The sequence below is a fragment of the Pleurodeles waltl genome, chromosome 5 (genome assembly GCF_031143425.1).
Source record: "Pleurodeles waltl isolate 20211129_DDA chromosome 5, aPleWal1.hap1.20221129, whole genome shotgun sequence".
NCBI classification, from domain to species: Eukaryota; Metazoa; Chordata; class Amphibia; order Caudata; family Salamandridae; genus Pleurodeles; species Pleurodeles waltl.
Window position 1 is genome coordinate 695,848,831 of NC_090444.1, and position 13,481 is coordinate 695,862,311.

The 13,481-nt window shown below is 43.5% G+C and overlaps 1 protein-coding gene across 1 annotated transcript in view; it reads left to right on the plus strand.

Annotated features, from left to right (window-relative positions):
* SLC22A3 (solute carrier family 22 member 3) overlaps positions 1-13,481 on the plus strand; it is a 634,522-nt gene that overhangs the window by 596,946 nt on the left and 24,095 nt on the right. The window contains exon 9 of the mRNA XM_069234623.1: positions 409-521. Coding sequence (XP_069090724.1) covers positions 409-521 — 113 coding nt within the window. The remainder of the gene's footprint in view (positions 1-408; positions 522-13,481) is intronic.

A 13,481-nucleotide genomic window follows, 5' to 3' on the forward strand; every position in this document is an offset into this window, starting at 1 on the left:
CGTTAAATCCTGTGTATGTAAGCATAAAAATACAAAAATACAAAAAGTGTGGCACCCCCAATCAATTTAGAACATTCGTAAATAAATACACAAAACTTGAACTGAGAGTAATCAATGTGATTTGTAAGCAGTCTAATCAAAACACTAATAATGAGAGGGAATAAGGGAAAAGAAACCGGGCCCAGCCAGGTTCATGTTCCGAGGCTCAAAAATGTCACTTCCCGTTTTGGACACAATGGAGTGAATGAATGGGTCATCCCAGTATGCTGTTTTTACAAAGATCGAGTAATGCACGGTGATGAACATACATAGCAAGTGTCTCAGTTTGTGTAAAAAGAAAGTTGACTGAATGTTCAATATTATTATATCTTAACCACATTAACAACATAACTTTTATTTTCCCTGCAGAAACTTTGGTGTTTCAATGTGCTCAGGTATGTGCGATTTAGGAGGAATCATAGCACCGTTCCTACTTTATCGACTTGCAGCAGTATGGTTAGAGTTACCGCTTATTATATTTGGTAAGGAATATTTTTTGTTCTGTATTTTTCTTTAAAGCTTGGGTAATACATCTAAAAATGAAAACGCAGTTTCAGGAAAGTGTACCTATGTTCTAGATTTTCTCTTAATGCAAGTGAACAGATGCCAAACCATGTGATACAAGGGACAACTTAGGAAGATATCTATGAGCAGGCACCAGATCTTTTTGTAGGAAGGACTGATTAGTCCTTTGAGGCGTAATACAAATTACAGTAACAGGAGCCAACTTCACTACTTTCTAAAATCCTTGCCTTGTTTTGACAACCTCAGAACCAGTATGCACTCTACTAACAGTTCAATAAATGTATATTGTACAAGACTGAGTTACATGGTAACATTACATTAAAATAGTTTTAAATGTGCAAGAATGCTAAAATGTTAGTGGTCTTCAAGCCAATATAGAAACAACATAGTAAACTATTAATACAATGCACCAGCGCACATTAAGGCACAAGAAGCCTTAGGGGGTTATTCTAACTTTGGAGGAGTGTTAATCCGTCCCAAAAGTGACGGTAAAGTGACGGATATACCACCAGCCGTATTACGAGTTCCATAGGATATAATGGACTCGTAATACGGCTGGTGGTAAATCCGTCACTTTTCCGTCACTTTTGGGACGGATTAACACCTCCTCCAAAGTTAGAATAACCCCCTTAGTGTCAGTTTCATAGTAAACATATGCATTAAAAAACTATATGGGTAAATTCACATTCTCACTACATAGAAGGTGGAATGCTACACTAGACAGCCAAAAACATGAGGCAAGAGCGTAATACTCATGTTGGGGCAGAGTTCATTTTAAGTAGATGCTAAAGAGTTTGTAACAATAGGTCAAGAAGGTTGCAATGTCAAACCAGACCTAAAAAGAGAGGATATTGCATACAGGTTGTAGACAAGCAACAGAAGAAAGGAACACAAACTGAGCAAACAATGCATGCGGAATAGCTTGAAATATTCTATTGTTTACAGCTTTCATGTTACAATCTACTAAAAGAAATAGTATATAGAGTATATCATATTTTGAATGGTTAACAACTAGTTTTGACATAAGTAGAAAGCACGGGCTCCCACTTATTCAAAATATTGCCTACCTTTAAACATCAGTGTTACCTTTAATAACTACCCCATTAGTCCCCATTTGTAAGTAACAGTGCTCTAGTCTTTTTAAAGCACAAACTAAATACAAAATACTGTTCACTGGAAAAACTGATGTAATCTTAAATGAACGATGCACAGAGTAATTTGTGGATGCTTAAACTTCCAGCCCCCTTATTAGTTTGGAGATTCTGCCTTTCACAGCTGTACCCATGACAGAAGCGTGCATCAGAGAACAACAGTTGAGACAGTAGTTTAAGTGGAGTGCAACAGAAACATTTCTTGAATGGCATGCTGAGAGCGATCCGTTATTTTGATAAGTTCGAAGCACATAAAATCAAGAATAAATCACAGTGTTGAACAATTGGGCAGAGATTTTGAGACACCAGATTCTTGGCTAGGTTAATCTCTGATCACTCCCCAGCTATGCATGCAACATGCAGGCTGGACCCACAGGAGGCACTCTGAATGGAGGCTGGATCCGTGGTAATTAACTGAATGACATAGGGGCTTCTCGGCACGAGAATATTTCCCACTAAGAGGCACTTTTGCCCTCACCCCAACCCCCTCCAAAAAACGGCCAGTTTAAATCCACAGAAAAACTGTTTACAGTGATTTTCAGCTCGTTTCCTCTGCTGCTGTGTGATATTGGCTCCTCACAGAGTGACCGTGTGATGGGAGCCAATATTGTGTGTGTCACATGGTAGGACCGTGTGAGTGGGCAGGTCTGATGACAACAGAACAGTACTTCAAGGAAAATCCCACATCAGATCAGTCTAGGGTAAGTGACTGGGAGAAATAGAAGACAGTGTACAGAAGGGATCTAACCTCTCATGTAGAAGGATAAACAAAAAAACTAAAAAAAACTAAAACTAAAAAACCCCCACCAAATTAGTTGTGGAAATAGAACATAAATTATGCCAGTCGGAGGCAGGCTGTCTGGCATGCCAAGCCCAATCTTGATGTACCAGATTTTGCTTGCAAGAGACAAATACAGGAAAATAGTGGAGGGGGCGTGAGGGCACAATACAGAGCCAGGCAGAGGAGATGGCTGAGGCCTTTGGTGTTCATCTTTTAGAACTATATAGAACTAAAACAGTGGAAATGGTGGAAGAGTTCCACATGGTCCTCAATAATAACCCAACCTACATATTAGATTGGGTTGACAGACAAATGCTAGACAGTGAAATTAGGGCTGATGAAGTGAGAGTTTATGGCGTGGATTAGGCTCCTCCAAGCTACATCCCCTGCGAGGGTTAAGGTCAAAGGGCTCTCTGGGGAATTTGAACCAGGGCAGGAGGTAAAGATGGAATGTCTGCTCTCCTCTCTGCTCTTCACACTGGCTCTGGACTACTGGTGAACTGAGTAGCAGTAGCTGCACAAATGTGTGGATTATGATGGACCCAGAGGTGGGAGGTTGCTATACCTTTTGTATGCGGATCAAATACTCCTTTATTTAGCAGATCTGTTCCATTTTATACCTTGCTTCCTGGAGATACTGGAAGCATTCAGGAATTTTTGGGGGTGTGCAGTGACTGAGGCCTGTGGCATTCCTGGTTAATCCTTAGGGGCCCATTGTGTACTAGAAATGCCCCATACGGTGGACGCGAGAGGGATATTTTTATACCTGGTTATACACAAGACATTGGACCCCCAACATAGGAAGGGTACTGGAAGACTTTAAGGCCCATATTTATACTTTTTGACGCAAACCAGCGCCGGCGCTAGTTTGCATCAAACATTTTATCGCCGGCTAATGCCATTCCTACGTGCCATGCGGGCGCCTTATTTAAGGAATGACGTTAGCCGGCGCTGCAGACTGGTCAGAGTAAAAAAAAAAAATAATTACTCAAACCAGGCAGCGCCGGCGTAGGGGAAAATGGGGGTTGTGCGTAAAAAAATGGTGCAAGTCAGGTTTGAGGCAAAATTCATGTCTCAAACCTGACTTGCAGCATTTTTTGACGCACAACCCCCATTGAAATGACTCCTGTCTTAGCGAAGACAGGAGTCATGCCCCCTTGCCCAATGACCATGCCCAGGGGACTTCTGTCCCCTGGGCATGGTCATTGGGCACAGTGGCATGTAGGAGGGCCCAAATTAGACCCCCCATGCCACTTTAAAATAATAAAAAAAAATACTTACCTCAACTTACCTGTACTTACCTGGGATGGGTCCCCCCATTCATGGGTGTCCTCCAGGGGTGGGCGAGGGTGGCAGGGGGTGTCCCTGTGGGCAGGGAAGGGCACCTCTGGACTCCTTCCATGGTCAGAGACCATGGAAGTGAGCCCACAGGTCCCTTAACGCCTGCCCTCACCCAGGCGTTAAAAAACAGCACACATCAGGCTGTGCGCCATTTTTTAATGCCCGCCCCCTCCTGTGCGTCAAAATGATGCAGGAGTATAAATAAGGCACACAGGCCTTAAAGTCATTTTTTGGGCCGGAACGCATACCTTGCATGTCATTAACACAAGGCAGTTTCCCGCATCCAAAAAATGACGCACACGGAGGAATTTTGACATCCGCGGGCTCAGGCGTCAAAGTTTAAATATGGTGCACGGTTTGCGCCGAATGTGCATCAAACATTTTGACGCACATTCGGCACAAACAGAGTATAAATATGCCCCTAAATCTGATGTGAGTCACTGGCAGAAGGTCCCGAAGTAGAACAGCCAATTATAAAATGATCACCCTTCCCAAATTTCTATATGTTAAAAAATACAATGAATGAAATACAAGAGGACTTCTTCAGGGCAATGCATGCAGTGACAGATCTGCAGGGCCTGGAGGGTAGGAGGAAGTGGGAGATACTGGAAATATCAAAGCCGATATGCACAGGTGAAGCATACCCTGATGGGATATAGGTACAGGGTAGTGGATGTACCTGAGGTAACACCATTGAAAGATATATTACTAACAGCACCGTACTACAATCATGCCATTTTCCAGATTCATAAAACACTTATGAGTAACTGAGCCTGCTCTAACTGCACTGAAAGACAGGTGGCAGGATATCAAGCGGCGCAATGCAAAAGGGGAGGAGTGGGGTGAATGCCTACATTTTGTAGAGAATTCTATTCAATAGAAAGAGTCTCCCTTTATTTGTATAATTCTCAAAGGACCCTATGCCTAAATATTTTGCTAGAACAGACATTTGAGGTGAGTTGATTTAGGGTGTCGCTATTGTTTTAGGGTGCTCTATAATGGAGCTTCTCTCCACAAACATGGAAACTACCCAGAGTTTCTTGCTTCCTTTCTGCATAATTTCTGCACAATTCTATGCCTGAAAGGGTATTGTTCTGATATAAGTGTGGCAGCCACTCTGTAGTTATAGTTAGGGTTGCCAGAAAAAGGAATTCCTCAATTGCGCCTTAATAACTTTGCACCTGTTTCACGAATCTCCCCATAACGTTCAAGAACTTTCCTCGTTGTACATTGACAGCGTTTGGTCAAGGGGAACTTGGACCCCAATGTATTTTACATAAGCGTTTTGTATTGGATGTAGTGCCACAGCAGCAGTATAGATTTGAATGAAATTTCACAAGTAGTTAAAGTATAATATGTAGATGATCCTTTTCCACATGGTAACTAAATTGGTTTAGTGGTTGTTAAATTATGAAGCTAAATGACTTAGTGATGTCTGTTGTCACTGTAGCACTGTGGTACCCCCACAGTCCATAGCTATGACACCACAAAATATGATTGGCTACTGGCAGATAATCCACAGTGGAAAGACAGCTATGTTGGATTAGCAAGGGAGGTTTGGCTGTGTGCTGTGTATTAATGTCAATAGAGAGGAAAAGGTGATAAATGTACTGCAAGTAGGCTTCAGAAAGCACACATAAGGTAGTGGTAGGGATATGCCATTTACTATGTGTATTTTCTTTTTTTTCTTTTTAGTTTTGTGGGCTACTGCTGTAGTTTCTAGAAAATACTGTGGTACTAGTAAAATTGAAAACAAATGTCACAACCTTAAATTATATTGTCCATAATAAAAGATGGCACTTACAAGAGCCTTTGGTTGTTTGGAAATGAAAATAATCTTAGATCTGTTGGCCAAATAAATATTTCAGATTTGAAAGGAAAATATGATTTCCAAAGGGGGTAAAATGGATACCATCTATGCAACTCCACTCTGCACCACTCCACTGTCTGCCACTGCTGTGTATGCTATTCAAGGCTATGCCATTATACAGTAATCCACTACGCTCTATGCAACTCTAGGGGCAACCACTCCACTGTATGCAACTCCACGCTATGCTTTTACAGCGTACACCACTCCACAGCACACTGTACTCCTCTGAACAACATTCTATGCCCCTCCACTCTATAGTACTCCTTGTACAACAATGTACTCCTTTCAATGTCAGTCTACAGAGGTCTAGTTTAGTGTATGACACTCTACTCCACACAACTCCCTCTATGCCACTCCACCCCACTTTTCTGCTCTAGACTATGACATTACTGTACACAACTCCACTCTATGCATCTCTAAGCCACTTAACTCTACTCTGCCACACTGTACCCCATTCTACAATATTCCAATTTAGAATACTGTAATCCACTCTGTTGCACTCCACTGTACCTCACTCTATAACAAGACTGTACCACAAGGCAGACCACTCCGCTATACGACACCACTCCAACACTTTACTACACTATATACTACTCCACGTGACTACTCCATTCCAAACCACTCACTCTACAACATAACACTCCACTCTGACAATTAACAACACTATCCTAGGTGACTCCTTTTCACCCTACTACCCAAGTTTACTCCACTCTATGCCACTGTTCAACACTCTACATTACACTGATTCACACTACAGCACTATTCTCCACTCTATGCAAATTCACTCTACAAAACTGTGCTACTCTTTGCCACTGTACAAGACTCTATCCCCATATACTCCACTGTACAACTCTGTATTCCCCTCTGTCACAGGACACTCCATTGTACAACACTATGAGGCTTTCAAAAACGTTACTGCACAGCACACCACTGAACTCTATGAGACCTCTCTTCAATTTATGACACTTTACTTGACTGTACACAACTCCACTTTAGTGCACTCCCCGCTATTGTACTCTAGAAGACACCACTAGACTGTATGAAACTTTAGTCCACTATATGCTATGCCACTCAACTGTATTCCACTCCAATCAAAACTAGAGTATGAAACTACAATGTACAACACTGTCCTCCACTGACTGACACTATATAATAGCACTCCACTCAACACTGGATGATTTGAAACATTGTAATTTTTTTTTTAAATGAAAAAAACACACGTTAAAACAGTTACAATGAGGATACTTTATTCTTTCTATAAAAACAAACTTAAATGACACAAACATCAGACATTCTACAATTATATTTGTATCTTAAATTTCTTATTTACACACCACATTTTAATTACTATCATTTTATTTCTTCTTTTAATACAAGCCAAATTTAAAGTACACAAAAATTACCAGTTGTTATACCTCAAATTTATAATTTACACACCACCTTCACATTATTATAAACTAGTGCTTCTCCATACACACCATTTTCAGATCGCTAACCATAGAACTATAGATGGTATAAGTGAGGTAATATGAAAGGGTATAAGCAGTGCATGGTAGTGTGGCAAGTTATAGTTATTGTTGTGTGGTGGAGGTGTACGCCATTCCACTTTCAGCTATTCTACTCTACACCACTCTACTCATTCCAGTGTATGCTATTCCGCTGTATGCCACTTCACTGTACATTACTCAACTCTACTGCATGCTATGCTGTTTTACTGTATGCCACTACACTGCACCTCACTCCACTCTACACCAATACACGCCAGTCCACTGTATGCCACTCCATTCTACCACACTCCACTTTACGCTAATCCACTGAATGCCACTCAACTCTACTCCGTTCAACACCACTTCACTGCACACTATTACACTCTACATCACTCCATTCTGTGACACTCTAGTCTACGCCACTCCACTGTATGCAACTCCATGACAATACAGTCTATGCTCTTGTGCTCTACCACTCCACTGTATGTTACTTCAGTGTACATCACTACACTATATGCTAGTTCTGTGCATGCCATTCCACGCTACTACAACACTTTGGCCCATATTTATATTTTTTTACGCAAATCAGCGCTTGGGCAGATTTGGGTCATAAAGTTTACTGCTGGCTAGCGCCATTCCAACGCACCAGCTGGGCTCCTTATTTATGGAATGATGTTAGCCGGCACTGCGGCCTGGTTTGTGTCAAAATAAATTACATTAACCGGGCAGCAGAGGCGAAGGGAAGACTGGGGGTTGTGCTCCAAAGAATGGTGCAAGTCAGGTTAGAGTAAAAAATATTGGCTCTAACGTGACTTGTGCCATTTTTAGACACACAACCCCCATGGAAATGACTCCTGCCTTAGCAAAGACAGGAGTCATGTCCCCCTGCCCAATGGCCATGCCCAGGGGACTTCTGTCCCCTGGGTATGGCCATTGGGCACAGTAGCATGTAAGGGGGCCCAAGTTAGCCCCCCCTATGACACACACACAAAAAATTATACTTACCTGCACTCGCCATGGATGGGTCCCCCTGGGCATGGCCATTGGGCACAGTGGCATGTAAGGGGGCACAAGTTAGACCCCCCCATGACACCAAAAAAAAATATATATATATATATATATACTTACCTGCACTCACCATGGATGGGCCCCCCCATCCATGGGTATCCTCCAGGGGTGGGTGACGGTGGTAGGGGGTGTCCCTGGGTGCAGGGAAGGGCACCTGTGGAGTGACCATGGAAATTAGCCCACAGGTCCCTTAACTCCTGCCCGGACCCGGGCGTTAAAAAATGGTGCAAATCTGGCTGGGCGCCCTGTTTTAAGGCCCGCCTCCTCCTGTGCGTCATTTTGACGCCAGAGTATAAATAAGGCGCACATGCCAGAGTCATTTTTTGCACAGGAACATGCATGTCATGTCATTAGCGTAAGATAGGTTTTCAAGTTCAAAAAATGACTCGAAACTCCATAACTTTGGCTTTAGACGGGTCTAGCCTCAAAGTATAAATATGGAGTTAAGTTTGCGTTGAATTTGTAAAAAGAAATGACACAAATCTGGCGTAAACAGAGTATAAATATGGGCCTTTGTATGCTATTACTCTGTACCGAACTCTATTCTACGCCACTCCACATCACTCCACTTTACGACACTTTACTATACTACTCTACTATATTCCACGCCACCTTTACGTCACTAGACTGTATGCCAGTAAGCTGAACATTATTCTACTTACTACGCTGTACACTATTTCACTGTATGCCACTCCACACCATATTATTGCACTGTACACCACTACAGTCTACCCCGCTCCACAACACTCCATTACACAGTATTTCACTCTTCAGTACTCCACTCTATGACACTTCATTATGCTATTCCATTGTATGCCACTACACTGTACATCACTCTACCACAATCCACTAAGCGACTCTTGTGTCTAGCACTCCACTATACCCATTCCAGTTTATGCTGTGCCAATGTACGCCACTCTACTGTATGCTACTCAACTCTAAGCCACAGCACTCTAAGCTGTTCCTCTCTACTGTACCACACTTTACTCTATGCCAGTTCACTGTACACGACTGCACTCTACGCTATTCCACTCTATGGCAATCCATTCTACGACACTCCACTTTATGCCACTGCACTATATATTATTCCACTATATGCCTCTCCACTGAACAACACCCCAGTCTATGCCACTTCCCTGTGCACCACTACACAGTATGCTACTACACTGTACACTACTCCACAGTATGCTTCCCACTCTATGCTTAATGCTACTCCACTGTACCACACTGCACTCTACTGTACACTATTACAATCTATGCCACTCTGGGGTATACCATCCTACTGTACACTATGTCAGTGTATGTTAGACTACTGTATGCCACTCCACTTTTCACATCAGCACAGGAAGTGACATCACTGGATCACCCATCATCAACCTGCACAGGAGTGACATCGCTGAATTTCCAATTGTTCAGCTGGAGAGGAAGTGACACTACTGGTTTTCCCACCAAAACAATCTTTAAAAGAAGAAGCCAAGCAAGGGAACTTCATTTCCCATCAGTGATATCACTGGATCTCCTATTATCTACCAGCACAGGAAATGACAGCACTGAATTTCCAGTCATCCATCTGAAGAAGTGGCATTACTGGTTTTCCCATGCAATAGGACTTAATTTCCCATCAATACAGGAAGTCGCATCACTGGATCACCCATAATCCACCTGCACAAGAAGTGTCATCATTGAATTTCCCATCTTCCATCTGAACAAGAGGTGGGATTTTTGGTTTTCCCACCAAAACATTCTTTAAAAGAAGGCAAGCAAAATTACTTTATTTCCCATCATCTCTCATCACAGGAAATTACATGACACCTTGGCCTCACCCCTCCCTCCCACGACCTACTTAATGGCAGCTACATCACCGACGCACAGCACAAGTGCCATTGGCATACCAAAAGCAAGCTCGTCAGAGCCAGCACCAGTAATCCTGGTCCAATCACCGCCCAGTGATACTTTGCTGCACTCCTTAGGTCACTGGACCCCAGGCGCTGTTCCCCCAACTGACCTGTGCCGCACCTCACACCACTGAGGGAACTGTTACATGTAACCACTGCTGGCTCTCCAGCAGCCACCAACCCACGCAAATACTAACACTCTCTAAGCCCCTTCCCAACACACACAAGCACCAATGCCACCTACACTCCCACCCAACACTTCAAGTCATAAAAAACGTCCACGCACATGCTTCTTAATTCACAATGACTCAGAAAACTAAAATATGGGACCTTCTGAGGAACAATGTACCTGACATACTCTTATTCGCAGAGACATGACTCAACCCCACATCAGCTCCTGCCATTGCTACACCAGTGTCAGCAGGCTACATGATCATTCGATAGGTCCCCTTCACAAGGATGATGACACGCTATCCTCTACAAGGAGTCCATCAAATGCACATCATCCAAAGAGAAACCCACCTCATTTATGGGACACCTGCACTTGAAGCTGCAAATTTCAGAAAAATTTACCCTGAACTGAACCCTTGCCTACCAATCATCTGGACCCCAAGCAACTTTTACCAACCTCATCACTGACTTTGTTGCTCCACTCACCATTGACTTGAGAGCCTGATCTCAACTTTCACCTTGAAAACAGAGGTGACCCCTTCTCCACAGCACACGTGGAAAGCTTGAGCTACATTGGATTCACCCAACTCGTCACAGAGCCAACACACCAGAACACACTGGATCCAGTCTTCATCACAAGCAACAGTATCAAATACAACTCCACCGCATAGTTCACCTGGATCAACCACTCCATCATCCACTTCCAAATCAAAACATCAAGCCCACACCCCTATCAGTTTCAGCACTCCAAGCTGCAGTTTGAGCAAAATCACAGAAGCTGACTGGCTCAGCGCCCTTAGCACTGATCAACCTAGCCCCACAGACAGCCTCAACAAGGTAATCAACCACTGAATCAAGAACTGCATGGACTCCCTCGCACCCATGTTACGTTAGCCTATGCTGATTTGTGAAGCACACTAATCACCAGAGTGTACACAGGTGCTTGGGCAACTGTGTATTTGGTTCTCAATGTGCTTACATGACGATCCAGGTCTTCAGAATCTTGCGGAACTCAAGAAATGAGGAACAGGCTTGGATTTGTAGAGGGAGGTCATTCCATGTCTTGGATGTGATGTAGGAGAATGAGCGACCACCAGTTTTGCATTTGTGGATGCGTGGAATGTGTAAGTAAACGTGTGGCAGAGTATAGGTGCCTAGTTGTATGGTGAAATTGTATGTTCAGGTATTCTGGTCCTGTGTTGTGTAGGGCTTTGTGTGTGTGAAGTTTGAATTGGCAGCCCATGTGAATGGGGAGCCTGCAAAGCTTCCAGAGGTGCGGTGTGATGGGGATGTGGCATGGGAGGTAAAGTACAAGTCTTGCATAAGTGATCTCAAAGGTCTGTGGCCTGCATAGTAGTGGTTTGGAGATTCCAGAGTAGAGTGTGTTGCTGTAATCCAGCCTGCTGGTGATGCTTGCGTGACAGTCAGTCTGGTGTTTGAAGGTCTTTAGTAGCATGCACAGGATGTAGGAGAAGGTGCACACTGCATTGACTGAAGCTGTTCTTTTGAGATTGTCATCTATGATGATTTCTAGATTTCTTGCATGGTCTGTGGGTTGGTACTAGTTATCACAACTACCAGGTGGAGTCTAGTGAGGAAGCCCTGTTGCTGAAGACTAGTACTTCCATCTGGTAGGAGTTGAGCTGTAGGCAGTTTGTTTGCATCCATTCAGCTACTATGGTCATGCAGTTGGTAAAGTTGGTTCTGGTGGTGGTTTTTGTTCCTCAGGGAGAGGATGAGTTGGGTGTCATGGCGTAGGAGATGACAGTGACGTCTTGTGAACAGATGATGTTGGAGTGGTGTCATGTATATTTTGAAAAAGGTCAGGCTGAGGCATGATCCCTATGGGATTGCACATATTAATTTCTTGGTCTCGGATGTGAGGGGTGGCAGCTGACCCTTTGCGTTCTTTCTGTGAGGGAGGGACAGGGTCATTTCAGAGCAGATCCTTGTATGCCAATTTTGGGGAGTCATCTTATGATGTTTTGGGAGACAGTGTCAAAGGTGGTGAAGAGGTCGAGCAGAATGAGGGCCACTGTTTTTCCTCAGCCCAGTATGATTCAAATGTCAGCTGTGGCTGTGATAAGTGCTGTGGTTCTTTCTGAATCCTGACTGAATGTTGTCTAGAAGACAGTGAAGTTCGAGGTGGGTTGTGAGTTGTTTGTTGATGACCTTCTCAATAACTTTGGCTGGATAGGAAAGCAAGGAGATGTGTTGAAAGTTGCTCCGTTGATTTGCATTAGGTCTGCGCTTTTTAAAGAGGGTGTTGATTTCTCTAAGATTCCATTCGTCTAGGAAAGTGGCGGTCATGGTGGTGTTGATTATGTCATAGATGTGGTGGTCCCAGAATGGATGGTCTTCATGATTGCCGCTGTCTCATTTCTGGTGAGGATTGTCCATTCGGTCAAGTAGCCATCTACACACCTTGCACAAGTGCCTGGGTAGACCCCCCTCAGATTAGTGCATTACAAAAAAACATAGCGTAACACTTTATCCCACTGCACTATGCTACTCCACTTTATGCTATTTGACTGCATGCCACTCTACTATGCAATTACGCTGTATGCTGATCCAGTCTACAACACTCCACTGTACAATCCAGTCTACGCTATTCCACTGTCTCCACTCTATGGCACTTCACTCAGTGCTATTTCACACTATCACTACTGTACAGCACTAATGTCTGCCGCTACAGTGAACACCACTAGACTGTATGCTAATCTGCTGCATGCTCTTCCACTCTATAGCAGTACACTGTATCCACTCCAATCTATGCAATTCCACTATTTGCCACTCCACTCTATGCCATCCCTCTTCATGGCACTCCACTGTATGCTAATCTGCTGTACTCCACTTCACTGTGTACTATTCCACGCTACCCCACTCCACTGTACGCCAATCCAGTCAATGACATTTCACTGTATGCTACTTCACTCCATTGCATGCTATTCCATTGGACGCCGCTCCATGCCACATTATTCTATTGTCTGCCACTCCTCTGTATGCCGTTCCACTCTAATCCACTTTATGCCAGTACGCTGTATTCCGCTCTACAACAGCTTCACACTCTACATACAAAGTGGCATACCACTACTGTATGACATACCACTGCATTCTATGACACTTTACTCCACTATATGGTACTTCACGATA